Source organism: Mirounga angustirostris, unplaced genomic scaffold, assembly GCF_029215605.1.
Source record: "Mirounga angustirostris isolate CCGP_5_RB_7025 unplaced genomic scaffold, mMirAng1.0.hap1 SCAF_5, whole genome shotgun sequence".
Taxonomy (NCBI): Eukaryota; Metazoa; Chordata; class Mammalia; order Carnivora; family Phocidae; genus Mirounga; species Mirounga angustirostris.
The window spans coordinates 155176642-155190897 of record NW_026991713.1 but is presented as its reverse complement, the minus strand read 5'-3'; the positions used below and the strand labels follow the sequence as shown (position 1 = coordinate 155190897).

At 38.8% G+C, this 14256-nt stretch overlaps 1 protein-coding gene across 1 annotated transcript in view; it reads right to left on the bottom strand.

Annotated features, from left to right (window-relative positions):
* The window catches only part of LOC135364304 (acyl-coenzyme A synthetase ACSM1, mitochondrial-like), a 41365-nt gene extending 27848 nt beyond the window's left edge, over positions 1-13517 (bottom strand). The window contains 3 exon segments of the mRNA XM_064590312.1: positions 1759-1969; positions 11909-12111; positions 13502-13517. Coding sequence (XP_064446382.1) covers positions 1759-1969; positions 11909-12111; positions 13502-13517 — 430 coding nt within the window.
* Between the last annotated feature and the right edge of the window lie 739 nt (positions 13518-14256).

Below are 14256 nucleotides of genomic sequence, written 5' to 3'. Positions count from 1 at the left end.
ACTGCCCTGCTTTCCCTTCCATCTTCCATCACCAACAATTAGTTCAAGTCTTCATGTGCCCCTGTTGGGTTCTAATCTCTCCACCACGTGGGTTCCCATCTCTCCACCAGGTGCCTTGTCCTGAATCTTCCTACTACCCAACTTCCATATTGTTACCTGTTCACGTTCCACAGAACACTGACTTTTCCCACTCCGCTTTTCTTCTCTTCACCAGCACCTGTACCCTCTCTCTAGGAAAACACCATACTCTCCCCAACACTGAAGGCACTGCCCACACTCTACCTTTCTCTCCTGCAAATCTATTCACTATTTCAATATGGCTGTTCTTCACACAGGCTTCTCCTGACTCCTGCCTTCTGCCCATCCTTGGAATTCTCTTCATTTGCTTCTATCCCTCTTTAAATCTGCCTATACCAGAGGGCTAAGCTCATGTCTGGATTTCCCATGGGCCATCTCTTAGCTCTACAGATGACATGGCTTCTCTATACTCTCTCTGCCATTGCTGTTAATTCTTCATTCCACATGATCTTGATGGATTAATCTAGTATTTTATTGGTGAGAGACTATATGAACATGCATTATAAAGCAAATCAAAAGAGAATCCATGAGTCCCACACCAACTCTAAATTATATAAAAAGATAGGCAAGTAAACAGGAAAGGGAAATAGCCACAGAATGCTAACTAATAAATGTAGAAAGAATAATATGTAGAAAATTTTCATATAAAATGACCATAATATTATTCAATTCAATCAAGAATCATTAATGGATTCTCAAGTCATAGGGTGAAAGACAACTGGAGAACAGGATATTCACACAGTCTCATAAGTATTACTTACTAACTATAAAGGGACAAGATGCCTTGCAAAGGTGTTTGTAAATATCACTGATGATAGGACAAACCAACTTGATGTATCCCCTGATGTAAAGCACTGAGATAGGCAAATTGTCCTTTTAGTACTCCTACTAAAAATGTTTAACTGAATGTAATCCTGAGGAAAGAGTCAGAAACACAAATTTTGTGGGATCTTCTGCAAAACAAGTGGCTTAGACATTTTCAAAATATGGTCATACAGAAAAGTCCAGATTGAAGGAGATTGAGGAGATGTGAAACTTAATGCAATGCATGATCCTCTATTGGATTTTGGATTCAAACAAAAAAATTAAAGAATTTTGTCTATAGATGTATCAGTGTTAGATGTCTCGTGTGACAACTCTGTTGTGGTTAGGTCAGGAGAATATCCTGGATCATAGCAGATGCATACTCCGGTGTTTATGGGTGTTTATCTGGTGTTTATGGATGTCACAATGTCTGCAACTGATACTTAAATGACTCAGTGTGGGAGGAGTGCAAAATGTTAACAATGGATGGATCTTTATTTTTTTTCTTTTTTTTTTAAATTTAAATTCAATTAATTAACATATAGTGTATTATTAGTTTCAGAGGTAGAGTTCAGTGATTCATCAGTCTTATATAACACCCAGCGCTCATTACCTGATGGATCTTTGAAAAAAAGAATGAGACTATGCAGGAGAAAGTGTGTGTGTGGATGATTTAGAGAGTTGTGACGCTGTGTTTGAGGGTGTGTAAGTATGAAAGAGAGAGTGAGTGAGAAGGAGTAAAAGAATATTTGAGGGAGTCTGAGAAAGACAAAGACTGTGCAGAATATGAAAAAAGATAGGGGAATATTAATATTTCAGGACCAATTCGCTCTGGGCCAGACCTAAAGTCTGTTGGGGTCTCTTTCAGTCACTGACCTGCTCGGATGCAGCCTATGGCCACCAGCCACCACTCAGGCACTCAAGGCAGAATCAAGGCTAGACGGTCTCCCTGCTGCAGGCCACAGGTCTGGGTGAAGACATTGGCTGCATGGCGGGATAGGTCTGTCAACTCTCTGAAACTCCACTTCAGTTCATCCCCTTGGTTATTCACCCACCACAGGGCTGGGTTTGGACCGCTCTTGCCCTCCTGGTCAAGATCATACACCATGTGTTACTTCCTACTTCAAAGGAAAAGGGCACTTATTTGGCCAATCTACTACCAAAGACACATTCCAGTGAAAATGTAGCTCAAGGACTGAGATCCCATTTTAAAGCATTTATAGAACCAAGAAAAGTTGGGGATAGGGTGTGATCCAGTGAACTTCTTCTGGTCTACTGTCACCACCTCCTCTAGAGTCACATAAAACCATGAATAGCCTTCATGTCACCTATTAAAGCCTTAAAATTTCATTCTCCCATGTGTCTGTCTTAGTTCCATATGGACAGTAGGTTCTCCTCTGTGCCTCAGTTTTCTCATCTATGAAATGGGTACAATACTACCTAGAAGGCAGTAAAGTTTAAATTAGTTATTTAAACAGGTAAAGTGTATATGACAGTGCCTGGCACATCGTAGGTGCTCAATAAAATTACTATCATTAGTATTACAACAGAACAAGAGACTAATCTAATTCCTGAATATTTGGGGGAGTTTATATTTAAAATTAAGATACCTCTAGAGGTGAAATAAGCAAGAAGACAGACCTGGAAGCTCCCAAGTAACCCTTGTTCCCTCACAGAAACATCAGGTAATCAACAGACTAAAATAGCTTTGTAGGAACTCTAGAAATAGTCAAGGATCTATGGCAACCAACAAATGTCCAAACGATAAAAATTCATATTCAAAATGGTAAGAAATTTCATGTTGTTTTTGTTTACCTTTGCCCCATCCCCTCTCTGGTGTTGTGAAGTATGATCGGGGGAAGCCACCTGATTTCCAGCCCCTCCCTTGGGACAGAAGAAAAGACTGGAATTTGTTTCAACATTCTGGCTTGTCAGGACTGGTTTCTGCCTCATCTGACTTGGGAGCTCAGATAGGAACGGTGACCCAGTTTGAATAGCAGTTGGAGGTGTCTGAAAGCAGTGGCAGATGCCACAATGAGTGGAAACTGTAGACCGTGGCCACCTCAGAGAAAGGGGGGACAGGGCGGACTACAGACAGAGGAAGGCAATAGAACATCTAGGGCCCCAAGAAGAAGCACGTATGAGACTTTTAAGGAAATTAAAACATGAAAAAGTAGCAATGTATTTGGTAAAATTGAGAAAAAAGTACATGCATAGGCCTAGGAAAGACAAACGCCCGAGACCTTAAGTTTTCATATGGTTAGATTACTGAAGGCCTTTCTCTGCAAAGAGCCAGCTGCAAAGACAGAGACTGGCTGCTTTTTTCAAATATCCAATTTTCAACAACCAGATCACAAGGCCATGTTGCCCATTTGAAGGAATAAAACAAATCTCCAGAAACTGACCCTAAAGAGACACAGGTTTCAGTTATTAGACAGAGACTTTAAAATGATTGTCTTAAACCTGCTGAAAGAGCTAAAGGAAAATGACAAAGAACTAAAGCAAATCAGAAAAACAATATATGAACAAAATAAGAACCAAACAGAAATTCAGGATCTGAAAAATACAATAACTGAATTGAAAACTTTACCAGATGGATTCAACAACAGACTCAGTCAGACAGAAGAAAGAATCAGTGAACTTGAACACAAGTCATGTTAAATTATGGAGTTTGAGGGGCAAAAAGGATAAAAACAATGAAGAGAAGTGTGTAGAGCCCAAGGGACATAGTATATAAACAATGAGAGCAATATACACATTATGGGAGTCCTAGAAGAAGAAGAGAGAGAGAGAAAGGAGCGACGAGCTTATTTGAAGAAATAATGGCTGAGGAAAGGCAAAACCATATTTGCATTAAATACAGGTTTATATAGTAGTATTCATTCATTCATCCATCCATTCATTCATTCATTCAGTATATGGATATACAAATACAAAAGGCTCAATGAACTCCAAATAAGAAAGCCCAAAGAGACCCACACAGAGACACACTGTAATCAAACTACAAAAGCCAAAGACAGAAAGCAGCAAGAGAAAAGTGACTCATCATGTATAAATCTTTAATGAGATTATTAGTGGGTAGCAGACCAGAAGACAGTGGGATTATATATTTAAAGTGATGGGGGAAAACCTGTCAATCAAGAAATTCTATATTCAGCGAAACTGTCCTTCAAAAATGAGGGAAAAATTAGGTCAGATAAACAAAAATTGAGGGAATTCCTTATCAAAAATTGATGGCCTATAAGTTCATTTCTCTATAAGAAATGCTAAAAGGAAGGGCGCCTGGGTGGCTCAGGGGTTAAGTGTCTGACTTTGGCTCAGGTCATGATCTCAGAGTTCTGGGATCAGCCTGCACTGGGCTCCTCAATCAGTGAGGAGTCTGCTTATCCCTCTCCCTCTGCCCTTCAACCTGCTCGTGCTCTCTCTCTCATAAATAAAATAAAAAAAAAAAAAGAAATGTTAAAAGGAGTCCAAGTTGAAATAAAAGGACGTCACACAGTAACTTGAATACAAAAATATAAAGTTCTTTGATAAATACATGGACAAATATAAAAACCAATATTATTGTAATTTTGGTTTGAGACTCCAGCTGTTACTGTTTTGCAGTATTTAAAAGACAAAAGCATAGAAAATAATTATAGTTCTATGTTAACTTAATATATAAGTATGTGATTTGTGACATCAATAACACAACATGGGGAGCTAAGAGGGAGCTGGAAAAGATTAGGGGTTTTGTATGCAAATGAAGTTGTTATTAGTTTAAAATAGATTGTTATAACTTTAAGATGTTATATGTAATCCCTATGGTAACCACAGAAATTATCTACAGAATATACACAAAGGGAAGTGAGAAGGGAATCAAAACATATCATTACCAAAAAATCAACTAAAGACAAAGAAAGGCAGTAAGAGAGGAAATGAGAGACCAAAAGCTATGACATCAAAAAAATAATTAACAATATGGTAATAGTAAGTCTTTACTTGTCAGTAATTACTTTAAATGTAAGTGCACTAAATTCCCAAAACTAAACTAAAATCCCCAAAAGACATAAATTGACAGAATGAATTAAAAAAAGAAAACAGAATCCAACTATATACTATCTACAAAACTGTTATTTCTAAATGATGGAATATGATAAAACCATCCAAACACTTTCAGAAATTGTTTTGGAATAAAAATTTCACAGTACAATATTAATTTTAAAAAGCAATACTACATTATAATCCAAATGTATACAGTAGTATCCATTCATTCATTCAATATATATTTACTAAATTCTCATTATCTGTTAGGCACTGTTCTTAGACCAAAGGATACAATGGTGAACAAGACATACGTATACACACATATGTACATGGTTTTAAATATTTTTTTAAAGATTTTATTTATTTATTTAAGAGAGAGAGCAGAGAGGGAGAGGGAGAAGCAGACTCCCACTAAGCAGGGAGCCCGATATGGGACTCGATCCCAGGACCCTGAGATCATGACCTGAGCTGAAGGCAGACACTTAACCAACTGAGCCACCCAGACACCCTGGTTTTAAATATTTACAGCCAATTATCACTTTTTGTTTAAGTAAAATTTCTTATTTTCCCTCAGTTTTCTATAATGAGCATGCTTTTTAAAAAGATTTTATTTTTTTAATTAATTTCCAAAGCATGTCCAGAGTAAAAGTGCAGGCAATGCAGAATCTTATGAACAGAAAAATTTCTTATAAATAGAAAAATGCCTTCAAGTGTCCCATCACATTTTCACTACTTGAAGGTCAACACTGATAATTATCTGGTGTATATTCTTCCAGCAATTTTTTTCCACATATGTGCAAACCTGATCCCACCATATTTGCCCCATATGATTGGAACAAAAGAGTGTACCTCACCTGAGATAAGGTAAGGTTAATATATATGTATATTCACATGTAAGTATTCATATTTATGAAAAAAAACAGTGTTATGAACAATTCTTGCCCAACAGATTACAGAATATTTAGCAAGTGTAATGACTAGTTATGTACATTACATGAGGGGAGCAGAGTATGTAATATTATTGTAGGAGTTTTAAAAATGATGGAAAAGCTGGTAGAAAACATTTGTTGCTCAGAACTCAGGCAGTATTTTAGACGCTAACTCTTACAACTTGAAGAAGATATTGCTTACACGGTGATGGATTTTTGTGTTAAGGATTAATCTGATAATGTGATACTCACATAAAGCTGTTTTCCAAGAAGATAGAAACACCCTCTAACCTTGGAGTTGAAATTTAAGTTTTATGTGGTAATGTTTGAAGCCAAAGGAAATTGTGAAATAGTTTCAAAAGATAAAATGCTTAGTATTTAACTTAGCAATAAAAAAGATGAACAACAAATACACAGCGATAAATCTCAAAAACAATAATGTTGAATCAAAGAAATCAGACACAAAAGGGTGCATCTTGTATTATTCCATTTCTATGAAACCCTAGGAAAGAGAAATATAATCTCCAGTAGCAGCTGATCAGTGGTTGCCTGGGGCTCAGAGCCGGTGGGGTAGGGACTGACTAGGAAAGAACAAAAGGAAACTTCTGGGGTGACAGAAATGTTCTAAAACTCCAAGTTTACACTAAAAAGGTGTGCATTTCATTCCATGTAAATTATACATCAACATAGTTGATTTAAATAAACAAAAACCTACATAGCTACTCCTTGCTAATCTCTAACTAAAATATACTTTGAAGAAGGAAAATTGGAAAGGTAGATCAATTACTTTCAGTATTCAAAAATGACATGATTCTTTTGGAATATCAAACACGTGAGAGGGGCACCTGGGTGGCTCAGTTGGTTAAGTGTCTACCTTCAGCTCAGGTCATGATCTCAGGGTCTTGGGATGGAGCTCCATGTAGGGCTCCCTGCTCAGCAGGGAGTCTGCTTCTCCCTCTCCCTCTGCTCATCCCTGCTGCTCATGCTCTTGTCTCTCTCAAATAAATAAATAAAATCTTTAAGAAAAACACACACACACACAAAACAAACATGTAAGAGTTTATGGCCTATAGAAAAAATTGCCTCCGTCTTATTTACAATGAAATATAAGTTGAAATTCAATGTTTTCTATAAAGTAATGATGGAATATGGTGATATTGATAGACTAATAGAATTTATATATGATAGATATATATGATAGACTAATAGAATTTATATCCTAATTGACATAGATAGAACATTTTGCCTAATAATGATATAATTCACATTCTTTTCCATTGCATTTGGAACATTTACCAACCTCAAAAAATCTCAAAAGTTTAAAATAGAGTATGTTTTCTGACCACAGTGGAATTAAGCTAGGAATCATTAACAACAAGGAAATGAGAAACCCACCCCCAAGTATGTGGAAACTAACAATATGTTTCAACATAATTTATCAGTCAGAGAAGGATCATAAGGCAAATAGAAAATATTTTCAACTGAGTGATAATAAAATATGACATATCAAAATTTGTACAATGCACCTAAAAGGAATGCTTAGTGGAAATTTGTACTTTTAAATGCATACATTAGAAAAGAAGGCAGGCCCCAAAGCTTCCCTATCAAGAAGCTGAAAAAAGAAATCAAAGGAAATCAAATCAAAGGAAAGTAGGAGGAAGGAAATAATAAAGATAAGAGTGTGCATCAGTGGAATGGAAAACAAATAACACAACTGAGAATCAGTGAAGCCAAAGCTGGTTTTGAAAAGATAAATAAAATTGATAAACTGCTAGGAAGACTTTTCAAGGGAAAAAAGAGAATAAAGATATTAACAATATTAGAAATGAAAAAGTGTAAGCAATTACAATTCTTTTTTTTAAAAGATTTTATTTATTTGTTTGTCAGAGAGAGAGGGAGAGAGAGAGCCAGAGAGTGCAAAAGCAGAGGGAGCGGCCAGCAGAGGGGAGAAGCAGGCATCCCCCTGAGCAAGGAGCTGATCTGGGACTCATCCCAGGGATCCTAGGACCCTGGGGGATCATGTCCTGAGCCAAAGGCAGATGCTTAACCAACTGAGCCACCCAGGCGTCCTTGCAATTACAATTCTTACAGACATTAAAATAGCAACAAGAGGAAAAATATGAATAATTTTATGCCAATAAATTTGACAACTAGTATGAAATGAACAAATTGCTAAAAAAAAAAAAAAAAAAATTCAGCTCGCCAAAACTGATAGAATCAAAATCTTAATAACCTTGTATCTATTAAAGAAGTTAAATCCATTCTAAAAGCTTTCCTGCAATGAAAACTCCAGATTTTATGTCTAAAAGTTTTGGTGTGCATACTAAGTGTATTAAGAGTTTGACTTGAAAAACGAATGCTTTTAAATAAGTTGAGATAGGGCGCCTGGGTGGCTCAGTTCGTTGGGTGACTGCCTTCGGCTCAGGTCATGATCCTGGAGTCCTGGGATAGAGTCCCGCATCGGGCTCCCTGCTCGGCGGGGAGTTTGCTTCTCCCTCTGACCCTAACCCCTCTCATGTGCTCTCTCTCATTCTCTCTCTCTCAAATAAATAAATAAATTCTTTAAAAAAAAAAATAAGTTGAGATAATCTTGTTTTTCTACCAGCAGTGCCAAACTCAGAGGCTACAGGGCCTGGGCAAGTAACATAAATGAGAGAAGCCTGGCCACGTCCCTCTGGGATAAACTGGAGAGCCAAGTGTCTCTCAACGGGGAGCAGCCATTCAGCTCTACCAGATGATTGTTGCAATATAGGAATGAATGTTTAGTATTATGAGATGTGCCTTTACAAAAGAAACCCCAAAGCCCGATTCTGGTTCCTGTACTCTGTTGCTTTCTCTGCATGAGGGCTCCTTGGGCCAAAGCCTTCCCTCTTCGCATCTACGTATTTACAACACATCCATGAGAAAGTTAACAGCCCATTGCTAAAATACAACCAAGTTATGGCCAGACACCAACATTGCTTATCTTGTGCTGGCTGTGCAGGGAGCTGATGCATTCAAATTCATTCAACAAATAGTTAAAGGTGCCAGGTTTGTTCTACACGCTGGGGATACAACAGTTAACAAAACAGTAAAAATTCCACTCGCTCATCGAACTTACATTCTAGTGACGCTGAACCTACTCGTGTATCAGAGTTACAAAACATATAGACTTTTTGTGAATACCATGGAGGATTCCTTTATGGGATGCTGGGATAAAAGTCTAATAGTTTTAAAAGCACATGAGGGCCCTTTTATACTGTACAGGTTCTAGGAATGTTGCTAAATTCTTGTGTAAAATTACAGAATTACGGGCGCCTGGGTGGCTCAGTCAGTTAAGCGTCTACCTTGGACTCAGGTCATGATCTCCGGGTCCTGGGATCGAGTCCTGAGTCCTGCTCAGCAGGGAGTCTGCTTCTCCCTCTCCCTCTGCCACTCCCGCCACCCTGCTTGTGCTCTTGCTCTCTCTCTTTCTAATGAAAAAAAAAAAAAATTCTTTAAAAATTACAGAATTCAATTTAGGAGCAACAAAAAACAGAGTCACTGACTCAGAGAAATCTAGGCAGAACTGTTGAAAAGTAAGGAGCTTGGAATGTTTGGCAGTTCATAAATTAATTTCTTTGGGGAAATATTATGGGACAAAGAGCCAGGCGATATGGGGTAATGTCATTCATCTGTTTGTGGATGTTTTTTCAGCTGTGTGGCTAATATCTATTTGACTCTATTTATTGAGCAATGTTTAATATTAAGGTGCATCAAGGGTGGTAGGAAGAATTTGTTTCTTTTATGATTTTTGTCAAAACAAACAAAATGTAACTCCACTAACACTATATTCACCTCTCCTAAGACATGAAGCGGGGAATCACTGTCTAAAGAGAAAAACTGAAGAGTTGTACATTTTGTTCACTATCCTATCCCCATTATCTAGAATAGTAATTGGCACATGGTAGGGGCTCACTAAGTCTTAGCTGAATGAATGAATGAATGGATGAATGAATGAATTTGGACAGAATGTGACCTCTTGTGAACAGATTTGGGAGGCTGCTCCAGGAATCAATTAAAGTTGTGTGTACTATCTTAGGAGCCTAGAGTAACAAAGGATTTAATTTCCAAGAATAGTCAGGGGTTATAAATTGGTGGTCTGTATTCCATGCTTGGACATATGTTGTTTGGCTTACCAGGTACTCTCTTTTGTCTTATAACAAATTCTTTGCCAACACACACATACACACACACACACACTCAGAAGATTTCGCAAAAAAATGTTGGATTTCTAACATATTTTACAAGTAAAATACGTTGAAATGTGAGTTAAAATAAATAAATCTATTCTGGTTTTGGTTGTGTTGTTGTTTGGGCCATGGATCACTTCTTGCGTGATACCTGTTAAGTTGTAAGGGAGGTCCAGGAAGCCAGAGTGGACTGCAGTGGGCCCTCTGAAGGGTCTTTCATAGAAACAATGTCAAGACCTATGGGGCTTGTTAGGCAGGTTTCAAAATTTTTATTCCACCAGTGTTTATTGAAGGACAGCTACAGCTAGGTGACAGGCGCCATGCATCACTAGAGAGACACTGATCATGATCAAGGAAATTGGAAAAGTGAAAACAGACAGATGAGAAGTGTTGTGAGAATAAATATTAAGGGGATAAGGATCCTGGGGGGGTGGGGAGAATTTGGAGACATGGAGAAATTGGCAAGGATTGACAATGAAGATAGAAAACCCAACAAAGATGAAGCATCCCTGGGGTCTATTTACTTGGTGGTTATCTCTATAAGGACTATATAAAGATAAATCAGGAGAAAAGTGATGGTATCACTTCTTCCTCTCTACCTCCTCCCTCTCCAGCCTGTCTCATGGTTCAAAAGTTCTTAACTAGATTACTGGTCAGCACAGTGACAAAAGTCATTTTAGAGTCTGAAGGCAGAGATGTTTGGCATCATCAGATCGTGAGACCAGGTTAAATAAAGTATTATAGACTTAGCCTGGATCCAAATTCTGTTCCTTCATTTATTGGGTATGTGGTGGTTTCTGAGTGTTATTTAAACCCTTGGAACCTCGGTTTTCTTGTCTGGAAAATGGGGATGATGAGAGTGCCCATCTAATCATAGTATGAAATGCAAAGTGCCTGACATGGCATATAAAAAATGCTTTCCCTAATTGAGCCCTCTATTTTACTTGGTGTTACTATGGAAATTCAGAGAAAGGAAAAAGAAGGAGGTGGGGAGGAAGCCCCCATGGTAGTTGAATACTAACATATAAATGCAGGTTCATGGGAAATTTAAAATTATATGAACTTCCTCTTTTTTGGTAAAAATATATCATTTTACTATTTATGACCTCCGGCCATATGTTACAAGTGTAGGTTAAACATTTCTCTACCCTTCTCTTTGTTAAAAAATTTTATTTTATTTTATTTCAATTCAATTAATTAACATATTAACTTTCGGACTCCATCTTATATTAACTCTCTGATCTGTCTCTTGGGGAAAGACAAACCGAGCACTTGGGTTTTTATGCAGAGACGTGTAACCTCTAGACTTTCTTCTCTGGACAGACCCTAAAGCCATGCTCAAGTAGGCAGTTGATAGGGAGGAATCCAGTTGCACTTGACATCCTCACAGAACGACAGATGACATGACTTGCTATAGATGCCAGATGCTCATGTGTACAATCAGGTGATCTGTCCTTTCCCTATGAGAGTAGCCTGAAGTTAAGCCGAAGTTTGATGAGACAAATGCCAGTTAGGCTCATAGTCTCATTAGGTGAAGGTAAGAATTCAGACTAACATCAACTTGTTGACCTTGTGAACAGAAACTTTGCACTTGGTCACAATTATGTGATATTTTCACCCACCATCTTGTTTGTTTCTTAAATGAGATTATCCCCATTTCACAGATAAGACCACTGAGGCTCAGAGAAGTGAGAAAGTGGCCAGGCTGAGAATTGAACCCCCAAACATGAGCTTTTCCCACAACAATGGTAAGCTGATACAGAAGCCTTTCCTGGTTATGTGCCCCTCAGCCTACTGGGAGCATGATGAGGCCAGTGAGGCCATTCCTGTCCTCACCTCCCATCATGGGTGGCTCCTTACCTTCTCCATTTGAGTCCAGTAGTCTAGGACATCACTTGCAAAGTTAAATTCCTCGGGTACACTGTAGTCATTCCATCTCGGGGCTCCAACCCCTGATAAAGGCTGGCAGCGAAGGTACCCAGGGGCAGGGTGAAAGCCACGGTAGGGTTTGCAGATGCCCCAGAGGACCCAGAAATTCATCAGCCACTCCACGGTGGGCAGTCCTCAGGAAGCCGGCACAGAATTTTCACGTCACTACCTGCCTTGGGAAGAGATGACTGGTCATGGAACGGTAATTTCCTCCACAAAAGGAAGCCAATAGCTTTGTTAGAGTAATAGCTTTGTTTCAGCTCACCAGAATTTGAAAGGCACAAGGCCCGTCCGCATCTCTACCCCCTCTCTTGTTAATATCCTGTCCTGGGTTCTGTGAGCTAACAATCTTTCCCGCCTGAAATTGGGTTTCTGTCCCTTGAGACTATCAGGATACTGACAAATATACATCACCATACTCAGGACAGACCAGACTGATATCACAACACCTTCCCTAGGGGGTCTTTCCCAGGACAACATTCCAGGCAGCTATTTCCAACCCATCAGAGCTGACCCATGAAATGAAACTTGTTTGCCACTCCAGATCCCAACAAAGACCCCTTTTACATGGGAGAAGAAACTTCATTTATTATTATTGAAGTCTGATTGTGAAAATTGGCTTAAGCTAGAAGGATCTTTCCATGAGAATGTTGACTGAAGAAAACCACTCCACAAACGGCTTTGAGATCCAATCACTTTACCACCAAAACCAATAAAGCCTCCTCCCCCTTGGTTGCAGCCATCACATAATACTGCTTGACAACAGACCACAGAATAGATCAATAAAACCTGACTCAGTTTATTTTCAGCCAGTGTAGACCAATAATAACCTAACCCCAATTTTGATGCTGCCCCCAGAACCCTACTTCACATTCCTAGAAGGGGAAGGGACTGCTAAATATGCAATTGAGTTACTGTCTGCAGAAAAGAGGATGGATATATGAAAAGTTCATCCCTTAGAGTCTGCTTGTCAGCACAGAACCTTGGGCCACATGACTTAAAGTAATGTCTCCTTTTTAGTGCCTATCAATCAACTGTACCATCTCGTGTTTCACCAGAGCATTTTTGAGCAAGAAAGAGACACTAAGATCTCAGCTGGCCCAGATCTGGCCCTCAGACATATTCCTGTTGGCTCTCGGTCTTTGGAGGAAAAATTTAAATTGTCAACATTTAAACCTTGGGAAATTTCATTTAAAAGTCTTGATGGTCTCTCCTGCAAATGCAGAAAGTCTGGCAATACTGGGCCTTTATTTCAAACTGGCACAAATGGCTGGAGCTGAGAATTGTATGCTTCATTGAAAAGGAATGTTCTCCAATTTCACATGGTTACCCACCACTCCTTATTTTGTCACGCCTACTAGTTTCTCCACTTACTGTACCTGTCAAGCCTCTGGGTATTTGAGCTTAAAATATTTGATTTAGACCAACATTCCGAAAGGGGATTTCTCTAAGGTTTCAAGGCAAGTTTAGTCATAGAGCTGGTTCTAAAAGTCTGCCTTCCCTGTTCTTTTGTCTAACACATACCTCCCTCCACAAGCATGAACTGATTCAGAGCAGGAATACAAGACTCACTTGCTATTGTAAGGCACAGGTAAATAAATGACCTCAGGATCTTCTTTAAAAGACCAAGGTCAGTGCAAACAACCCCTGAATAAGCGGCTAACGACAAAAACCAAAGGGAGAGAAATAATGATGAAATTAATTAGTCCTTTATTATGGGTTAATTTGCATCCCCTCAAAATCCATCTGTTGAAGTCCTAACCCCCAGTACTTCAGAATGTGACTGTATTTGGAGATAGAATCTTTGCAGAGGTGATTAAGATAAAATGAAGTCATTAGATGGACCCTAATCCAATATGACCCGTGTCCTTATGAGAAGAAGAGATTAGGGCACAGACACATAGGGGGGAAATGACATGTGAACATGAAAATAGCTATCCACAAGCCAAGGAGTGAAGCCTCAGGAGAAACCAGCCCTGCAGATAGCTTGATCTCAGGCTTCTGGCCTTCAGGACTATGAGAAAATAAATTTCTGTTCTTTGAGCCCCCACCCCAGTCTGTGCTACTTTGTTATGGCAGCCCTAGCAAACTAATAACACCTCTTTTAACCAAATAAAACAACTTTGGTATCATCTTATCAATGTGTTTGCAATTCTAACTTCATCTTCACCACATATGAGGACCAAATACAGTGCCCAGCTGAGGACTGTGGTAGCCAGAGTGTGCCTTTAACAGTGAAACATCATAGCTTCAAATTCCAGCCCCTTCCCCCACCACCT